Below are 15,285 nucleotides of genomic sequence, written 5' to 3'. Positions count from 1 at the left end.
CATCTGCCTTTGGCTCAGGTCATGATCTCAGGGTCCTGGGATTTTGCCCTGCATCAGGCTCCCTGCTCAGCGGGGAACCTGCTTCTCCCTCTCTCCCTCTGCTGCTCCCTCTGCTGTGCTCTCTCACTCTCTCTGTCAAATAACTAAATAAAATCTAAAAAAAAAAAAAAAAGCTTTAAAAAAAAAAGAAAGAAAATCCTTTGATTGCATGACAATCTTTGACCCCTCCCCTTGAACCTAGACAATCTTTTTTTTTTTTTAAGATTTTATTTTATTATTTAACAGAGAGAGACAGCCAGCGAGAGAGGGAGTGGGAGAGGAAGAAGCAGGCTCCCAGCAGAGGAGCCTGATGTGGGGCTCGATCCCATAACGCCGGGATCATGCCCTGCCGAAGGCAGACGCTTAACAACTGAGCCACCCAGGCGCCCTGAACCTAGACAACCTTTATGACTGGCTCCACCAATAGCATAGAGCAGAAATGATGTCATGTGACTTCTGAGATTCAGTCATAAAATTGCCATGCACTCCAGCCTTGTGCACTTGGAACCCAGCTACCATTTTGTGAGGAAGCTCAAACTGGCTCACATGGAGAAACCACTTTGTAGAAGATATTCAGCCAATAGCCCAGCTGAGACTTCAGCCAGCATCAATGACAAGACATGAATGAAGGGAGATGCCTTCTGATGATTCTAGTAGCCAGGCACCAATTCATTCAAGTTCAAATTCTTCCCAGCTGAGGCTGCAGAAAACACGGAGCGGAGACAAACCATCCCCACTGTGCCCTGCCCAAATTCCTTTTTTTTTCCCCCCAAATTGTGTTTAAATTCTAGTTAGTTAACACAGTGCAATATTGGTTCCGGAGTAGAATTCAGTGGCTCTTCACTTACATACAACACCCAGTGCTCATCACAACAAGTGCCCTCCTCAATCCCCATCACGCATCTAGCCCATCCCCCCACCCACCTCCCTACATCGACCCTCAATTTGTTCTCTATACTTATGAGTTTCTTATGTTTTTGCCCTCTCTCCCTCCCCCATATGTTCATCTGTTTTGTTTCTTCAATTCCACATATGAGTGAAGTCATATGATATTTGTTTTTTTTCTCTAACTTATTTCACTTAGCATAATACCCTCTAGCTCCAACCACATCACTGCAAATGGCAAGATTTTGTTCTTTTTGACAGCTGAGTAATATTCCATTGCATATACAGAGACACCATATCTTCTTTATCGATCATTAGTAGGTGGACATTCAGGCTCTTTCCATAGTTTGGTTATTGTCGATAACCAAATTCTTGACTCACACAGTCTATGAGCATCATCAAAATGGTTGTTTGGGGCACGGTTTGTTGGTATCATTTGCAACTGGAACACTAGTATATACAAACATGTATATGTGACAGAAATAAAAGTTTCACCAAAGGATATTTATGCTTACTACATGTGATACAATCGGATATTTTTATTCTATTCTATTGTTTCTATTAAAAATAATCACTGTACACCCGTGTTCATGAGAGCATACTCACAACAGCCAAAAGGCGGAAGAAGCCCAGGTATCCATCAGTGGATGAATGAGTTAACGAAATGTGGTAAATACATATGATGGAATGTCATTGAGTCTTGAAATGGAAGGAAATTCTAATACATGCTACAATGGGGACATTATTGAGGGCATTGGGCTAAGTGAAATAAGCCAGTCACAAAAGGGCAAATATTGTATGAGTCTCCTTATATGAAGTCCCTAGAGTCATCAAATTCATTGAGACAGAGATAGAATGGTGGGTGCCAGCGGCTGGGGGAGGGAAGAATGAGGAGTTAGTGTTTAACAGGGACAGTTTCTGTGTTGCAAGATGACAAAGTTCTCCAGCTGGATGGTGGTAATGATTGCACAACAGTGTGGATGTGCTTACTGCCACTGAACAGTGCACTTTAAAATGATAACGAGCTGCCTTCGGCTCAGGGCGTGATCCCAGCGTTATGGGATCGAGCCCAACATCAGGCTCCTCTGCTATGAGCCTGCTTCTTCCTCTCCCACCCNCCTGCTTCTTCCTCTCCCACCCTCCCTGCTTGTGTTCCCTCTCTCGCTGGCTGTCTCTATCTCTGTCAAATAAATAAATGAAATCTTTAAAAAAAAATGATGACGAGGCGGGGCGCCTGGGTGGCTCAGTCATTGAGTGTCTGCCTTCGGCTCAGGGCGTGATCCCGGCGTTATGGGTTCGAGCCCCACATCAAGGCTCCTCTGCTATGAGCCTGCTTCTTCCTCTCCCACTCCCCCTGCTTGTGTTCCCTCTGTCGCTGGCTGTCTCTTTCTGTTAAATAAGTAAGTAAAATCTTTAAAAATAAATAAATAAATAAATAAATAAATAAATAAATAAAATAAAATGATGATGAGGGTAAATTTTGTGTGTTGTTTTGCCACAATTTTTTTTATTTTTTATTTTTTAAAGATTTTATTTATTTATTCGACAGAGACAGACAGCCAGTGAGAGAGGGAACACAAGCAGGGGGAGTGGGAGAGGAAGAAGCAGGCTCATAGCAGAGGAGCCTGATGTGGGGCTCGATCCCACAACGCCGGGATCACACCCTGAGCCGAAGGCAGATGCTTAACCGCTGTGCCACCCAGGCGCCCCATTGTCACAATTTTTTAAATAATTTTTGAAATAAAAAGTTTTCTATGAACCATTCCTCCCTTAATTGTAAACCTGGAAATAAATAAATAAATGCTAGTCACAACCCACTTCATTGATTTCCTGAGTCAATAATGGCCCCTGACCCACAGTGTGAAAACCAGCCTCACAGCAGGTACAATAAATCTCCAGGGATCCGTGTGCAAACACCTGGAAAGCATGAAGCTGAGGGAGGGAAATTGCAATCTAATACGTTCAGAATACTGTTAATGTAAATTGTTTAAAAATATATATTGCGGGCACCTGGGTGGCTCAGTCGGTGAAGCGTCTGCCTTCGGCTCAGGTCATGATCTCAGGGTCCTGGGATCCAGTCCCAGATTGGGCTCCCTGCTCGGCGAGGAGTCTGCTTCTCCCTCTCCCTTTACCTCTTCCCCCTGCTTGTGCTCTCTCTCTCTTGCTCTCACTCTCTCAAATAAATAAAATCTTAAAAAAATAAAATATATATTGCATATTGTTTTCAAGATAAGTAGCAAATGCGTAAAGTTTGGTCTGGTCCTAGAAGAATGAGCTAATTTCAAAATAATTGTTCCTCCTACAAGGGTGGGGAGGGAAAGGGGTGGCATTTGTAGGTGGAGGCCTTACTGTCATTGGAGGCTTTCATAGTAGGGGGCAAGTTTTACTTAAAGGAGTTTTTTAGGGGCACCTGCATGGCTCAGATGGTTAAGCATCTGCCTTCAGCTCAGGTCATGATCCCGGAGTCCTGGGATCGAGCCCCGTGTAGGGCTCCCTGCTCGGCGGGAAACCTGCTTCTCCCTCTCCCTCTGCTGTTCGCCCTGCTTGTGCTTTTTCGCTCTCTCTGTCAAATAAATAAATAAGATCTTTTTAAAAAATAAAATAAAATAAAAGGAGTTTTTTAAAAAAAGGATCTGAAGGTGGGTACCTGAGGGGAGGGGGTGGAGGGATGGGCAAAATAGGTGAAGGGGGTTAAGAGGTACAAACTTCCAGTTATAAAACAAAGTCACAGGGATGACAAGTACAGCATAGAGAACATAGTCAACAATATTGTAATAACATTGTATCGTGACAGATGGTGACTACACTTACCGTGGTGAGCATTTTGTAATGTATGTAATTGTCACATCACTACGTTGAACACCTGAAACTAATATAATATTGTATGTCAACTATATTTCCATTAAACAAAAAAGATCTGAAGCAATCTAGCCAAAGTGTTAATATCTGTTAACTCTGGGTGATGACGTAGGTGACTGTATTCATCTGTCCTTGCAAAATAATTCGTTACCACTGTAAATGGCAATGTCTAAAGCAATGCTCTAGGATACATGAGAAACTAACACAAGTCAGGGGAGGAGCTCAGGCAGGGGTCAGGAGAGGGGGTATGGGAGACAGGTGGGAGTACGACTGCTCACTGTAATCCTTTTTGTTGCTTGTATTTTTATTTTTTTCACTTACAAAGTATAATAAATCCACAGGAAAGTATGCAGCCCACACATATGCAGTTTACAGAATAATTATAACTCAGGCACCCCTGTGGCCCAGATCAAGAAATAACATTAGGGACGCCTGGGTGGCTCAGTCAGTTAAGCGTCTGCCTTCGGCTCAGGTCACAATCCCAGGGTCCTGGGATCAAGTCCCACCTTGGGCTCTTTGCTCAGTGCGGAGCCTGCTTCTCTGTCTGCCCCCCCCCTTCTCGTGCTCGCTGTCTCTCCGACAAATAATTTTTTTTAAAGAAATAGCATTAAATACAGTCCACTTGGAGAAAATCAAACAGAACAGGACTGTCAGGCTCAATGACCTGTTACCAAGTGACCCTCTTCCCCCTGCCACGTGACCACTACCCAGATGTTCCCTCATCCCCACCAGTGTCCCATCTTGATTTCCAGAATGATCGCTGCCTTGCCTTTATCCTTTATCCCTAAAGGTGTGCATCCATAATGACACCAGAATTTTTCCATTTTACATAAAAAGGACAATTTGTGTAAACTTTACGCAGTGAAAAACTTTCCCTTATGAAAAGGAATCACTTGGGGCGCCTGGGTGGCACAGCGGTTAGGCGTCTGCCTTCGGCTCAGGGCGTGATCCCGGCGTTATGGGATCGCCCCACATCAGGCTCCTCCGCTATGAGCCTGCTTCTTCCTCTCCCACTCCCCCTGCTTGTGTTNTGTCTCTATCTCTGTCAAAAAAAAAAAAAAAAAAAAAAACTTTAAAAAAAAAAAAAAAAAAAAGAAAAGGAATCACTTGGGCCCTGCCTTCTTTGTTGCAAATGATGTCCCTGAGAATCACTCACGTTGAGATTACACACAGCTTTAATTTCTGCTCTTCCATTCCTGTGCTGTATTCTGTTGGTTGAAACATCAAAATTTAGGTCTCCGTTCTGCTGTCAATGGACTCAGGGGCCGGCTGTTTCCAGCTTGGGATTGACACAGATGGTAGATGTGCTGTGGTGATAAATTATGAACATTCTTCTCCGGGCTTCCTAGTTCACCCAGGACACTGCAGTTCGTGTGTGTGTGTGTGTGCGCGCGTGTGTGAGATAAAATATATGTGACATAAAACATAGCATTTTGATCATTTTTAAGTGTACTGTTCAGTGCTATTAAGCACATTCACGTTGTTGTGTAACCATTATCACTGTGCATCTCCAGAACTTTTTCACCTTCTCAAACAGGAACTCTATTAAACGCTAACTCCCATTCTTTGTCTCCTCTGCCCCTGCCAACCACCATCCTACTTTCTGTCTCTGAATTTGGCTATTCCAAAGACCACAGATAAGTGGAATCACATGATTTTTGTCCTTTTGTGACTGGCTTATTTCACTCAGCATAATGTCTTCCAGGTTCATCCATGTTATAGCATGAGACAGAATTTCCTTCCTTTTTAAAGCTGAAATCCTGTTTTTAAAAAATACTGTTTAATTGCTGCACCTTGTAAATATTTTTAAATGTGAAAAAAATTAAAAGGCATAAAGTAACAAAATGTTTATAATAAAATTTAAAACAAAATGTCTACATAAATATCTTAAATAATCATACAACTTTAAATATTTTAAGTAGAAATTTAAATATTTAAAATTGTCTAGGTAAGATTTTAAATAATTCCTTAAAATAAAAAAGTCGAATTGAAAAGCATAAAATAAAGCATAAAAATAAATATTTAATATCATGAACAATATTCAAGTATTTTAAATGTAATTTAAATATTTTAGCAAACATCTTAAAAAGATTCTAAATATTTAAAATATAAAGTAATGTGTAAAAATAAAATATAAAGTAATATGTAGATTAAACTTCAAACTGAAGTAATATTTAAGTTTTTAAATATTTGTTCAGAACTTAGACATTTAAAAAAATTTTTTAAGATTTTATTTATTCATTTGACAGAGAGAGACACAGCCAGCAAGAGAGGGAACACAAGCAGGGGGAGTGGGGGAGGAAGAAGCAGGCTCACAGCGGAGGAGCCCGATGTGGGGCTCGATCCCAGAACGCCAGGATCACGCCCTGAGCCGAAGGCAGACGCTAACGACTGAGCCACCCAGGCGCCCCTAGCCATTTAAATTTTAAAATTAAAAAAAAAACAAGTGCGGCACCTGGGTGACACAGCGGTTAAGCGTCTGCCTTCGGCTCAGGGCGTGATCCTGGCGTTCTGGGATCGAGCCCCACATCGGGCTCCTCCGCTGTGAGCCTGCTTCTTCCTCCCCCACTCCCCCTGCTTGTGTTCCCTCTCTTGCTGGCTGTGTCTCTCTCTGTCAAATGAATAAATAAAATCTTTTTTAAAAAAAGTGCTACTTTAAATGTATAAAATTAAAATTTAATGAGATTTTAATAAATAACTGTAAAATAAAATTTTAAATTATACTTGAAGGTATATAAACGTTTATTCCCCCTTCGAAGGGTCCCCTGCGCGGAACTGAGTCAGCAGGGACTTCCCTCGCCCCGCCCACGCTGCCGTCGGACCTCGCGCGCAGGCAGTGCTGTGGCCAGCCCTGCCGGCCCACGAGGACCCCGTAGAGCCAAGATGGCGGCCCCCGTACGACGGGCACGCATCTTGCTAGAGTTGCCGGCGACCCTGGGCCGGGGCTCCCGTGACTACCGGGCGCCGCCACCCCCACGCCGCGCGCCAGGGCCTTGGTGGCCGGACCCAGACAACCCGCTGACCCCGCGCTGGCAGCTGGGGCCGCGCTACGCAGCCAAGCAGTTCGCGCGGCACGGCGCCGCCTCCGGGGTGGCCGCCGGTTCGCTGTGGCCGTCGCGGGAGCAGCTGCGCGAACTGGAGGCTGAGGAGCGAGAATGGTGCCCGAGCCTGGCGGCCATGCAGGAGTCGCTGCGGGTGCAGCAGCTGGCGAAGGAGCAGAAGCATCAGGCCAGGTGTGTGCGGTCGGGCAGGCGCGGGGCTGTGGGCTGAGGACCTGCGTGCAAGGCGTTGTCGCAGGTGCTGAGCACATAGCAGAGAACAAGATAATTTCAGATGGCGGCAGTGAACCATTAGGAAGATAAACTGGGTGGAAGATGTGTGCGCCAGAGAACGGGTTTGGTTTGTGAGACCTCGGAGCTCTTAAGGACGTGATCCTCAGAGACCTGAATGACCACACATAGCCATGGGGAGATCTTAGGGAGTGTTCCTGAACAGCTGGTGCAAAGACCCTAAGGTAGGAAGATGCTTTAAGGAACTGCCAGATCAGTGTAGCTGGAGAAGAGTGGGAGGTGATGGGGCCTGGAGTCAAGGGCAGAGGTCAGACTTGGAGACAGGTCTGAAGGATTAGACTTGAAGATGCAAGACCAGGAACATCAGGATGGTGCCACTTCCTGGCGGGCAGGCAAGTTGGGGGAGCAGGCCAAGTGTGTTCCTGCTTTTCATTGTTCTTGTCCTCACAATAACTCCAAGAGGAAGAGGGGATTGCCCTCATTTTAGAGATGAAAAACCAAAGCCTGGGAGTTTGTGGAGTCACTTGTCCAGTCACCCAGGTAGTAAACAGTGGAGCTGGAATGTGAACCCCAGTCTCTGCCCCATTCCAGCTGCCATGGGGGCTTTAGATCTTTCAGCTTCACGTTTCTAATCCTTAAAATGGGGCTGTGACTGGCACCTACAGACTTGTAGAATTGGAGGGAAAGGTCCAGTCCATTTCTTGCCTTTACAACTGGGCCTGGCATACAGTAGGTGCTCAGTGATGTCTGCAGGATGAAAGTGTGTGCTTTGGGAACGGCCATATGGTCTGCAGCTCTCGGATGGCTCAGCAGACAGCTCAGTGAATTGCTGAGATGACTCGGGAGTCTCCGAGGAGGTTAGCTCTCTTGTGCTCAAGGTCACACACAAGTTAATTCATCTCTCCTGCCTGTTACTTCACTTGTCTGGGACTTTACCTGACCATTTTAATGACCACCACTTCTTCCCGGTTTTTCACGTCTGTTGAGGGAGCTTGGGGAGTCGGAATGTGGGCAGACTAGGGGGCGGGCTGTGGGTGGACGGGTGTTCCTTTTCTGGCTGGGTGTTGCTGTCTTCACCACTCTACCCTCCCCTGCAGAGAGCAGCTCATTGCAGAGAGAATGGCTAAGATGCCACAGATGATTGAGAACTGGCGGCGGCAGCAGCAGGAGCGCAGGGAGAAGGAGCAGGCAGACAAGGAGCGGCGGGCCCTACTGCAGGCTGAGGCCCAGGAACGCCTGGGCTACCACGTGGACCCGAGGAGTGCCCGCTTCCAGGAGCTGCTACAGGACCTGGAGAAGCAGCAGCGCAAACGCCTCAAGGAGGAGAAACAAAGACAGAAGAAGGAGGCACGAGCTGCTGCACTGGCTGCTGCCGCAGCCCAAGACTCGGCAGCCTCTATGGCACCCAGTTCCTGAGCTAGCCTCTTGCAATAAAATCTGCTGACAGCCCCAGCCCTGGAGAGCTCTGTGTCCTCTGGCATCATGCCCCTTCCTGGGCCCCCCAACATCTGGGGCCAGGGAATCCCCCACCCTTCCTGGCTCTGCTTACTTGAGGATTCTAGGCCATGCCGACTAACCGGCGCTTCATGGGGAGAAAGGGGGATGCAGTGGGGGAAATAATGGAGGAGCAGATGGCAGAGGAGAAGAAGGCTTCTGTTTACCAACATTAATCTCCTGTAATTAGCCAATTACTAGGGGGGGAAGTGTAGCCAAAACAGACTGCAGTGGTGATGGTGGGGGGTAGGGAGAAGCAGCCCTTCCAAGGCTAAGTTGGGGCTGGGGCCCACTGCCTGGGAACGAGATAGCCTCAAGGTGGGTGTGGAGACACTGGAAGCCCCAACCTGCAGAGGCTGACAGACCACTCTGCCCCTTCTCAGCACTGCCATATCACCTGTGCCCAACTAGCCCCCAGACCCAGATGAGCTGGAGTAGGAAGCCCCAGTAGGCACACACCACAGGACTGGCTTTTAAAACTTTATTCACTTCAAAACCTTTATCAGAGACACGGTTCTGTCCTGGGGTGGGGGGGTGGCCTTGACCTCCAGAGCAGTTCTGATGTTACCCCCTCCCCAGGCAGAACAAACCAGGCCTCCTCCTCTCCAGCAAAGGGATGCAGGCCAGAGGCCAAGGCCAGACTGGGGAGGGGGTCCTTGGGCCTCTAAGTGCTAACCCCAGATCGAAAGGTTGGGGCACTCCAATGGAGGATCAAAGTTTGGGGCTCCAGCTTCCCCTCATCCTGGAAGAAGGCGGGGGGAGGTCTCAGGGGCTCTTCAGGGGAGGGGGAAACAAGCAGCCGCCTCTCCATCTGGCTGCAGGGAGCTGGGACAGAGGCCAAGAGGGGCCCATCTGTCGCCTCCAGTCCTGCCAGTTTCTTAGAGCAGGCAGGGCTGGGGCGGGGGATGGGGGACAGCTGTCTAGCCTGGGTCTTCTCAGGCCAAGGTGGGAATGGGGGCCACTTGAGGAGGGTGGGAAATTGGGGTGGTTGTTTTTTTTTTAAGTTTTTGATTTTTTTCCACTTCTTAAATAAACATGAATATATATATATTTTTTTCTTTTATAAAACTTTTGTGGAGTTGGGGGGCTGGGAGGTTGGGGGGCAGCGGCCTGGCCTCCCTGCATCACTCGTCATCAAAGTTCTGACTCAGGAGGAAGTTGGCAGCCAAGTTCTCGTTTTTTTCACAAGCGAAGTAGGCCTGGATCACCAAGCTCTCTGGGAAGCCCAGGGCTTTCAACTGCAGGAAGATGGGTGGGCATGAGCAGGGGCCGGGGGCCCTGCCCACCAGGGAGGTCCCCCCTCAGCCGGGCCTCTTACCCTCTCTATAGCTTCCTTCTCCTGTGGCGTCACCTGGATGTAGTTCATCTGCGGAGCCTCCTCGCCTATGGCGCCCACCTCACCCTCCACGTCGGAGATGTCTGCCAGCTCCCCGGGGGGCTCGTTCAGCATCTGGATGAACTGCTCCTGGTGCCGACTAATTTGCTGTGGGAGACAGAGGGGAAGGGACTGTGACCCACAGCCCTTGATGCCCGCCTGCCCCTTATCACGCCCTGCTTTTTCATTCACTCAGCTCCTATTTAGAGGGTGCCTATTCTGCCCAAACAGCAGCACAAGAGCGAATACAGGCCCTGTCCTGGTGGAGCGGACGTTCAGGGTAGGGAGACAGGCTATAAACAAATAAATGGGCAATTATTTACAATGTAAATAGTGGGCCTGGCATACAGTAGGGCAAACACTGGACTAGAAAAAAATCCTGCAGGCCAGGAAAGAGGGGCCTGTGATCTGCAAGACGGGAAGGGAAGTTTCCTCCAGATAGAACAGTAAGTGCAAAGGCCTGCAGACAGAAAAGCACTTGACAAATTCCAGAAACAGAAGATCCATGTGGCGAGAACAAAGTGAACAAGCAACAGAAGGGGGACAAAACAAAGAAAGGCAAAGACCAGACCTGCTTTCTTCTAGTGGCTTCTAGTATGAAAGGACACCACGGTGATGGTTAAATGGAGAAAGACGTGATCCTTGTACACTTTATTTTCTTGAAGATTTAATTTATTTGACAGAGTACAAGTAGGGGGAGCAGCGGGGCGAGGGAGAGGGAGAAGCAGGCTCCCCGCTGAGCAGTGAGCCTGATGCAGGGCTCATTTCCCAGGACCCAGGGACCATGACCCGAGCCGAAGGCAGCTCTTTAACCGACCGAGCCACCTAGGTGCCGCGGCCGTGCCCCTGCCCCCCCCCCCGTACATTTTAAAAAGACTAACTCATGTGGGTGTTGCATATCTGGGAGTTCTACAACTCTCTACAACTCTATTTTTATGTGTGTCTGACTTTAACTTCACCTCAGAAAGTGCTTTTTCAGGAATCTGGCTCCTGGTGGAGAATGGGACTGTGGGGGCTGTGCCCAGGCTGGTCCTTGCAGGGATGGGGAGGGCTGGGAAGAGGATCTGCTCTGAAGTCTTAAGCATCTAGAAAGCACTTTCATGCTTGTGTCAAATCAGCCACGGATAAGCGGGGCACTTGGAGGTTCAGGTTGGTCACATCGATGTGGGGGAACATCATCACCCAAGGTGACATACAGGGAACACTAAACAGAAAAAAAGAATGCAGGCGTGCAGCCTGTGCCCTGCACCACCTGGAGAGGGTAAGCAGGAGGAGCGGCAGCAGACAACAGGCCCTAAACCAGGAAAGGCAGGCCTTTACAGAGGATCCAGAAAACCCTGTCACATCCAGGGGCCACTGATCCTCTGCACAGGAACCTTCAAGGGCAGGACAGAGCCTTGCTGGGACACACGGGTCCTGGGTGGTGCCATGCAACCCTGTGGACACTCAGGATGCACTAACTGTACGTGAGGCTGAGCCAGAGCCTAAAGACCCAGAAGGTAGAGGAAAGGACCCAGAGGCTGGAGGCAGACACATACCACACCACCTGCCAGACTGCTCCAGACCTCTGGCATCTTCCTATGTGAGACAATGACAGTAGCACCCATACCTCACAAGGTGTTTGAGAAAATTACACAAAACCAGGCAGATCGTTAGATCACACAGAGCAGCGGGGGGCTGTCATTAGTCCTGCTTTCCAAATACAGAGGGACTCCAACATACCACACTAGGCCGGGCTAGCTTTCTGGGGCCGTGGTACCCACAGGGGAGTGGAGGTGGTGCCTGCCATGGCTCCCTCCACCCCCAGGGCCGCACCTGCAAAAGCTGAGGATTCTCTTGGCCCAGCTGCTGGAGCAGGGCAGGCAGCAGTGCTGGGTTCTGCTGAATCACCTGCCGCATGTTCTGGAACTGGGGCTGGTCCCGCAGGAACTCCAGGGGGTTCTCTCCTGCTGGCAGGAGGAAGGTGTGCAGTCAGACACCATGCCAGACTCCCAGAAGTTTGGGGGCAGGAGAGTCCAACGCCTTGACAGCAGACACCCAACATGCACATCTCCCCAACAGCTCACCTCCTTCTGTGGCTGGCTGCTCCGACACCTGGCTCTCCTGGACAGAACCATGTTCCGGCTCGGGGCTCCCAGGAATTCCCTGTCAGGGTCCTATTTAGTTCTAATGCAGAGGCTGCCCGCTACCTCCCTTCTGCATGCTCAGCCCTGGTAGAGGACGGGTGAGGCCTTGGCCCTGCCCTCCACAGGCCCACCCCACCACTTATGTCCAGCTCCTGCAGGAAGGCTTTCCTGGCTGGAACCACAACCCAAAGGCTTCTGAGGGCAGGTTTTGCCTCTCTGACCACCCATCCGGGCGTGTAAGCCCATGTACTCCCTTGAGGCCTCCCCAGGAGGGAGCAGCCCCACCTCACCGTGAGTAGATACTCCACAGCTCGGTGGGGGTTGTTGTAGCTCGCTCTCAGGGCAGCCACGACCCGTTCCCGCTCATAGCCCATGGACATGATCTCTGTCAGCATCGTCTCATACTCAGAACCAGTCACTGTGGAAGGAGGAGCAAGGCCTGGGTCACCAAGGAGGGGCAAGGGTAGCTCCCAGGCCCTCCCACACCCACACAAGGCCCAGAAGCCAGCTGGGGCGCCCAACTGCTTCTGCCCTGGGGACCACCCACCCACCTAGCGTGGATGCCGCATCTTCCTCTCGCCCGCTGCTACCTGAAGAGGGAACAGAGCTGCAAATTCAAGAGAGAGAAATCGGACCCTGGCTTCTCGTGGCTTGCCCTCCCCCAGGTATGTAGGAACACATATATGCTGGAATGTGCTGGGAAGACAGGGCCCAAGCTGGGGCTTCTGTTCCCTGGCCTTACCCTGACACAGACTCCGGGGATGTCGTGGGGACTGATTCCTCCGATGGGCTCTTGTCTTCTCTGGCAGTAGGTGGGGGATGGGACATGCCTGAGGCAGGGGCTGGAGGGAAGGACGTGGAGGACTCCGGGGCAGCAGTAGGTGAGGCCTCTGGGGGTACTGAGGTGCCTGGGCTAGTTTTGGCCTGTGACACCCAGAAAAAGGAGCAGGCATCAATATCCCTATCTAGCCCCAACATCCCATCCCGTCTCAGCCCCACCCTATTCATAGCTAATCTCTCCCGGGCACACTGGCTCTTTGTCAGCTCCCCAGCTAAGTCACCCACCCTCCCAACCAGCACACTTCACCCACCTTGGTCACCATAACGACCACAAAGTTCTTCTCATCAATGCGATAGTCCCTGATGGGAACGTCATCACTCAGGATCTTGCCAGCATAAATGAGTTTCTGTCCAGCCACAGGGAAGGCATCGCGACCCTTCTCAGCTTCTATCTTTTCCTTCAGCACCTTCACCTGGAAGAAAAGGAACACTCATTGCAAACCTCAAGATTCTTCTTAAGTGGGGAAGGGGGAGGAGGGAAGAGACTACAAGCCTCAATGGCAGAGAAGTTAATCTTCAGAGTCAACCATGCCAGATTCGAATGTGTTTGCTCATCCCGCAGTTCAACGGAGTGTTTACCGAACACTTATCACATGCCAGGTGCTATTCTAGGTACTGAACACATAATAAGGAACAAAACTCAACACAAGTCCCTGCTTCTGTGGAGATAACACTAATGCAAGGAAAAAAGAAAACGAATATAATTTCAGATAATGTAAAGTATAATGAAAAATGGATAGAATAAAAGGGAAATAAGATTCTTCATTCCAGGGGCGCCTGGGTGGCACAACGGTTAAGCGTCTGCCTTCCGCTCAGGGCGTGATCCCAGCGTTATGGGTTCGAGCCCCACGTCAGGCTCTTCTGCTATGAGCCTGCTTCTTCCTCTCCCACTCCCCCTGCTTGTGTTCCCTCTCGCTGGCTGTCTCTATCTCTGTCAAATAAATAAATAAAATCTTAAAAAAAAAAAAAAAAAAAAGATTCTTCATTCCACACTGCGGACAGTCCTCAATTTTTCCCAAAGGCATCTTATACGGATAATACTAACCGAAATGTATACGCATCACTTTTAAGGCCTCACCACTGCATGAAGTAGGTATTATTAACCCCGTTTTATATTTGAGGAAATACAGGCACAGAGAGATTAAGTAGCTTGCCCAAAGTCAAACAGTGGGAATGATCAAAAAATACGAGTGATTCCCTTTCTACAACATGTAGACTTCAACATCGCTTTCATGAGGTAGTTGTGCAAAAAGTACCAAACACGTATTAAGACGTTTAATATGTCTGTTAGGTTCTAAGCCTCTTTTCTGCTAAAAATGTAGCGCAATGTTTAGACTTCGGGCTCTCACATGAGGCAAAACCAAATCTGAATCCCCATTCTGCCATTACTTGCTTTATGTGACTGCAGCAAAGTTCCCTAATTTCTAAATTTTCACATCTGTAATGGATTGAAAGAGTCAAGAGTGCTCAAATGATTTCTGTTCTGGATCTTTAGTAAGATAACACTAAATCGCTCAGCAGGTGGTAATGAACAAACCGCCAACAAACACAGACCACTGAAAACCAGGCCGTTTATTAACATTATCATCGTCACTGCCGTCACCACTCGGCATCTCCCGGTCACTACTCCCAAATTCGGCCACCAACGCCCCGAGGAGACGCCTGCAAAGCTGGGAACTCGGAGCCCCCGTCCCGGAAAGCGTGGCCCGGCCGGGAATCTGAGCCTGCGGCTCCCGCGACCCGCGAGGGCGCTGACATTGGAGCTGGGGCCTGATGGGTGCCCCGGGGGTGGGGCCTCGTCCGGAGACCGGCCCATGAACGCCATCAGCACAAGTCGCCGGGGGCTGGGCAGAGAACTAAACGGAGGTTCGGGAAAATCAGGCAGGCTGGGAGGGGTGAGCAGAGCCCTGCCCGCGCAGTCCTCCCCGCCCCTCCAGTCGGTATCTCGTCCTCCCCGCCCCCNCCCCCCCCCAGTCCGGTTCTCCGCCTCCCCGCCCCCCCCCCCCCCCCGGCAACCCATCGTTCCCACCCCCGGGCTCCGGTCCAGCTCCCACCGTCTCGTCAGGCTCCATGCGGATTTTGAAGGTCTGCTGCTGGAGCGTTTTGAGCGTGATGGTGACGGCCATGGCGGGGCCGGAGCGACGCGGCGGCCCCGGGATCCTCACACAACATGCAACTCACGCCGCCGCCATCTTAGCGCCCAGCCGCGCCGGGAGCCGACCGCTTCCGGGGCAGGCGGTGCGCGCGCCGACCACCAGAGCACGTGACCTGCGCGCGCTCCCCCCCTCTTAGCCTTGATGGGCATGCGCAAGAGAGAGGACTTTGGTCAGGCATGCGCAGACTAAACTCGGCTTCCGGAGGCAGCTTCTCTTTCAGC

The 15,285-nt window shown here is 49.9% G+C and overlaps 2 protein-coding genes across 3 annotated transcripts; one reads left to right on the top strand and one right to left on the bottom strand.

Annotated features, from left to right (window-relative positions):
- The first annotated feature begins 6,637 nt into the window (after positions 1 to 6,637).
- GADD45GIP1 (GADD45G interacting protein 1) lies at positions 6,638 to 8,533 on the top strand. Its single transcript, XM_034657859.1, has 2 exons — positions 6,638 to 7,016; positions 8,171 to 8,533. Exons 1-2 carry the CDS (start codon positions 6,667 to 6,669, stop codon positions 8,487 to 8,489), a joined length of 669 nt encoding a protein of 222 aa, XP_034513750.1. The 5' UTR covers positions 6,638 to 6,666; the 3' UTR covers positions 8,490 to 8,533.
- Positions 8,534 to 9,034: 501 nt separating this feature from the next.
- On the bottom strand, positions 9,035 to 15,145 carry RAD23A (RAD23 homolog A, nucleotide excision repair protein). 2 transcript variants are annotated; one of them, XM_034657857.1, is made up of 9 exons: positions 14,963 to 15,145; positions 13,160 to 13,321; positions 12,811 to 12,992; positions 12,620 to 12,675; positions 12,359 to 12,486; positions 12,009 to 12,087; positions 11,758 to 11,891; positions 9,886 to 10,050; positions 9,035 to 9,805 (listed from the first exon to the last, which is right to left on the bottom strand). In XM_034657857.1, the coding sequence occupies exons 1-9, from the start codon at positions 15,032 to 15,034 to the stop codon at positions 9,692 to 9,694; spliced, it is 1,092 nt and encodes a 363-aa protein (XP_034513748.1). In that variant the 5' UTR covers positions 15,035 to 15,145; the 3' UTR covers positions 9,035 to 9,691. The 2 variants fall into 2 exon arrangements, with proteins under 2 accessions (XP_034513748.1, XP_034513749.1); XM_034657858.1 differs by having other exon boundaries at positions 11,758 to 11,888; positions 14,963 to 15,144.
- Between the last annotated feature and the right edge of the window lie 140 nt (positions 15,146 to 15,285).

Source organism: Ailuropoda melanoleuca, chromosome 4, assembly GCF_002007445.2.
Source record: "Ailuropoda melanoleuca isolate Jingjing chromosome 4, ASM200744v2, whole genome shotgun sequence".
NCBI classification, from domain to species: Eukaryota; Metazoa; Chordata; class Mammalia; order Carnivora; family Ursidae; genus Ailuropoda; species Ailuropoda melanoleuca.
The sequence above is the reverse complement of the archived record's forward strand: the minus strand, read 5'-3'. Positions and strand labels throughout refer to the sequence as shown.

Coding starts and splice junctions, on each gene's coding strand:
- GADD45GIP1 (XM_034657859.1), top strand. CDS start 6,667: ATGGCGGCCCCCGTACGACGGGCACGCATCTTGCTAGAGTTGCCGGCG. Junction 7,017..8,170: donor GAGCAGAAGCATCAGGCCAG/GTGTGTGCGGTC, acceptor CCTCCCCTGCAG/AGAGCAGCTCATTGCAGAGA.
- RAD23A (XM_034657857.1), bottom strand. CDS start 15,034: ATGGCCGTCACCATCACGCTCAAAACGCTCCAGCAGCAGACCTTCAAA. Junction 12,676..12,810: donor TCCCCGGAGTCTGTGTCAGG/GTAAGGCCAGGG, acceptor TTGAATTTGCAG/CTCTGTTCCCTCTTCAGGTA. Junction 11,892..12,008: donor GCAGCCAGCCACAGAAGGAG/GTGAGCTGTTGG, acceptor TCCTCCTGCCAG/CAGGAGAGAACCCCCTGGAG.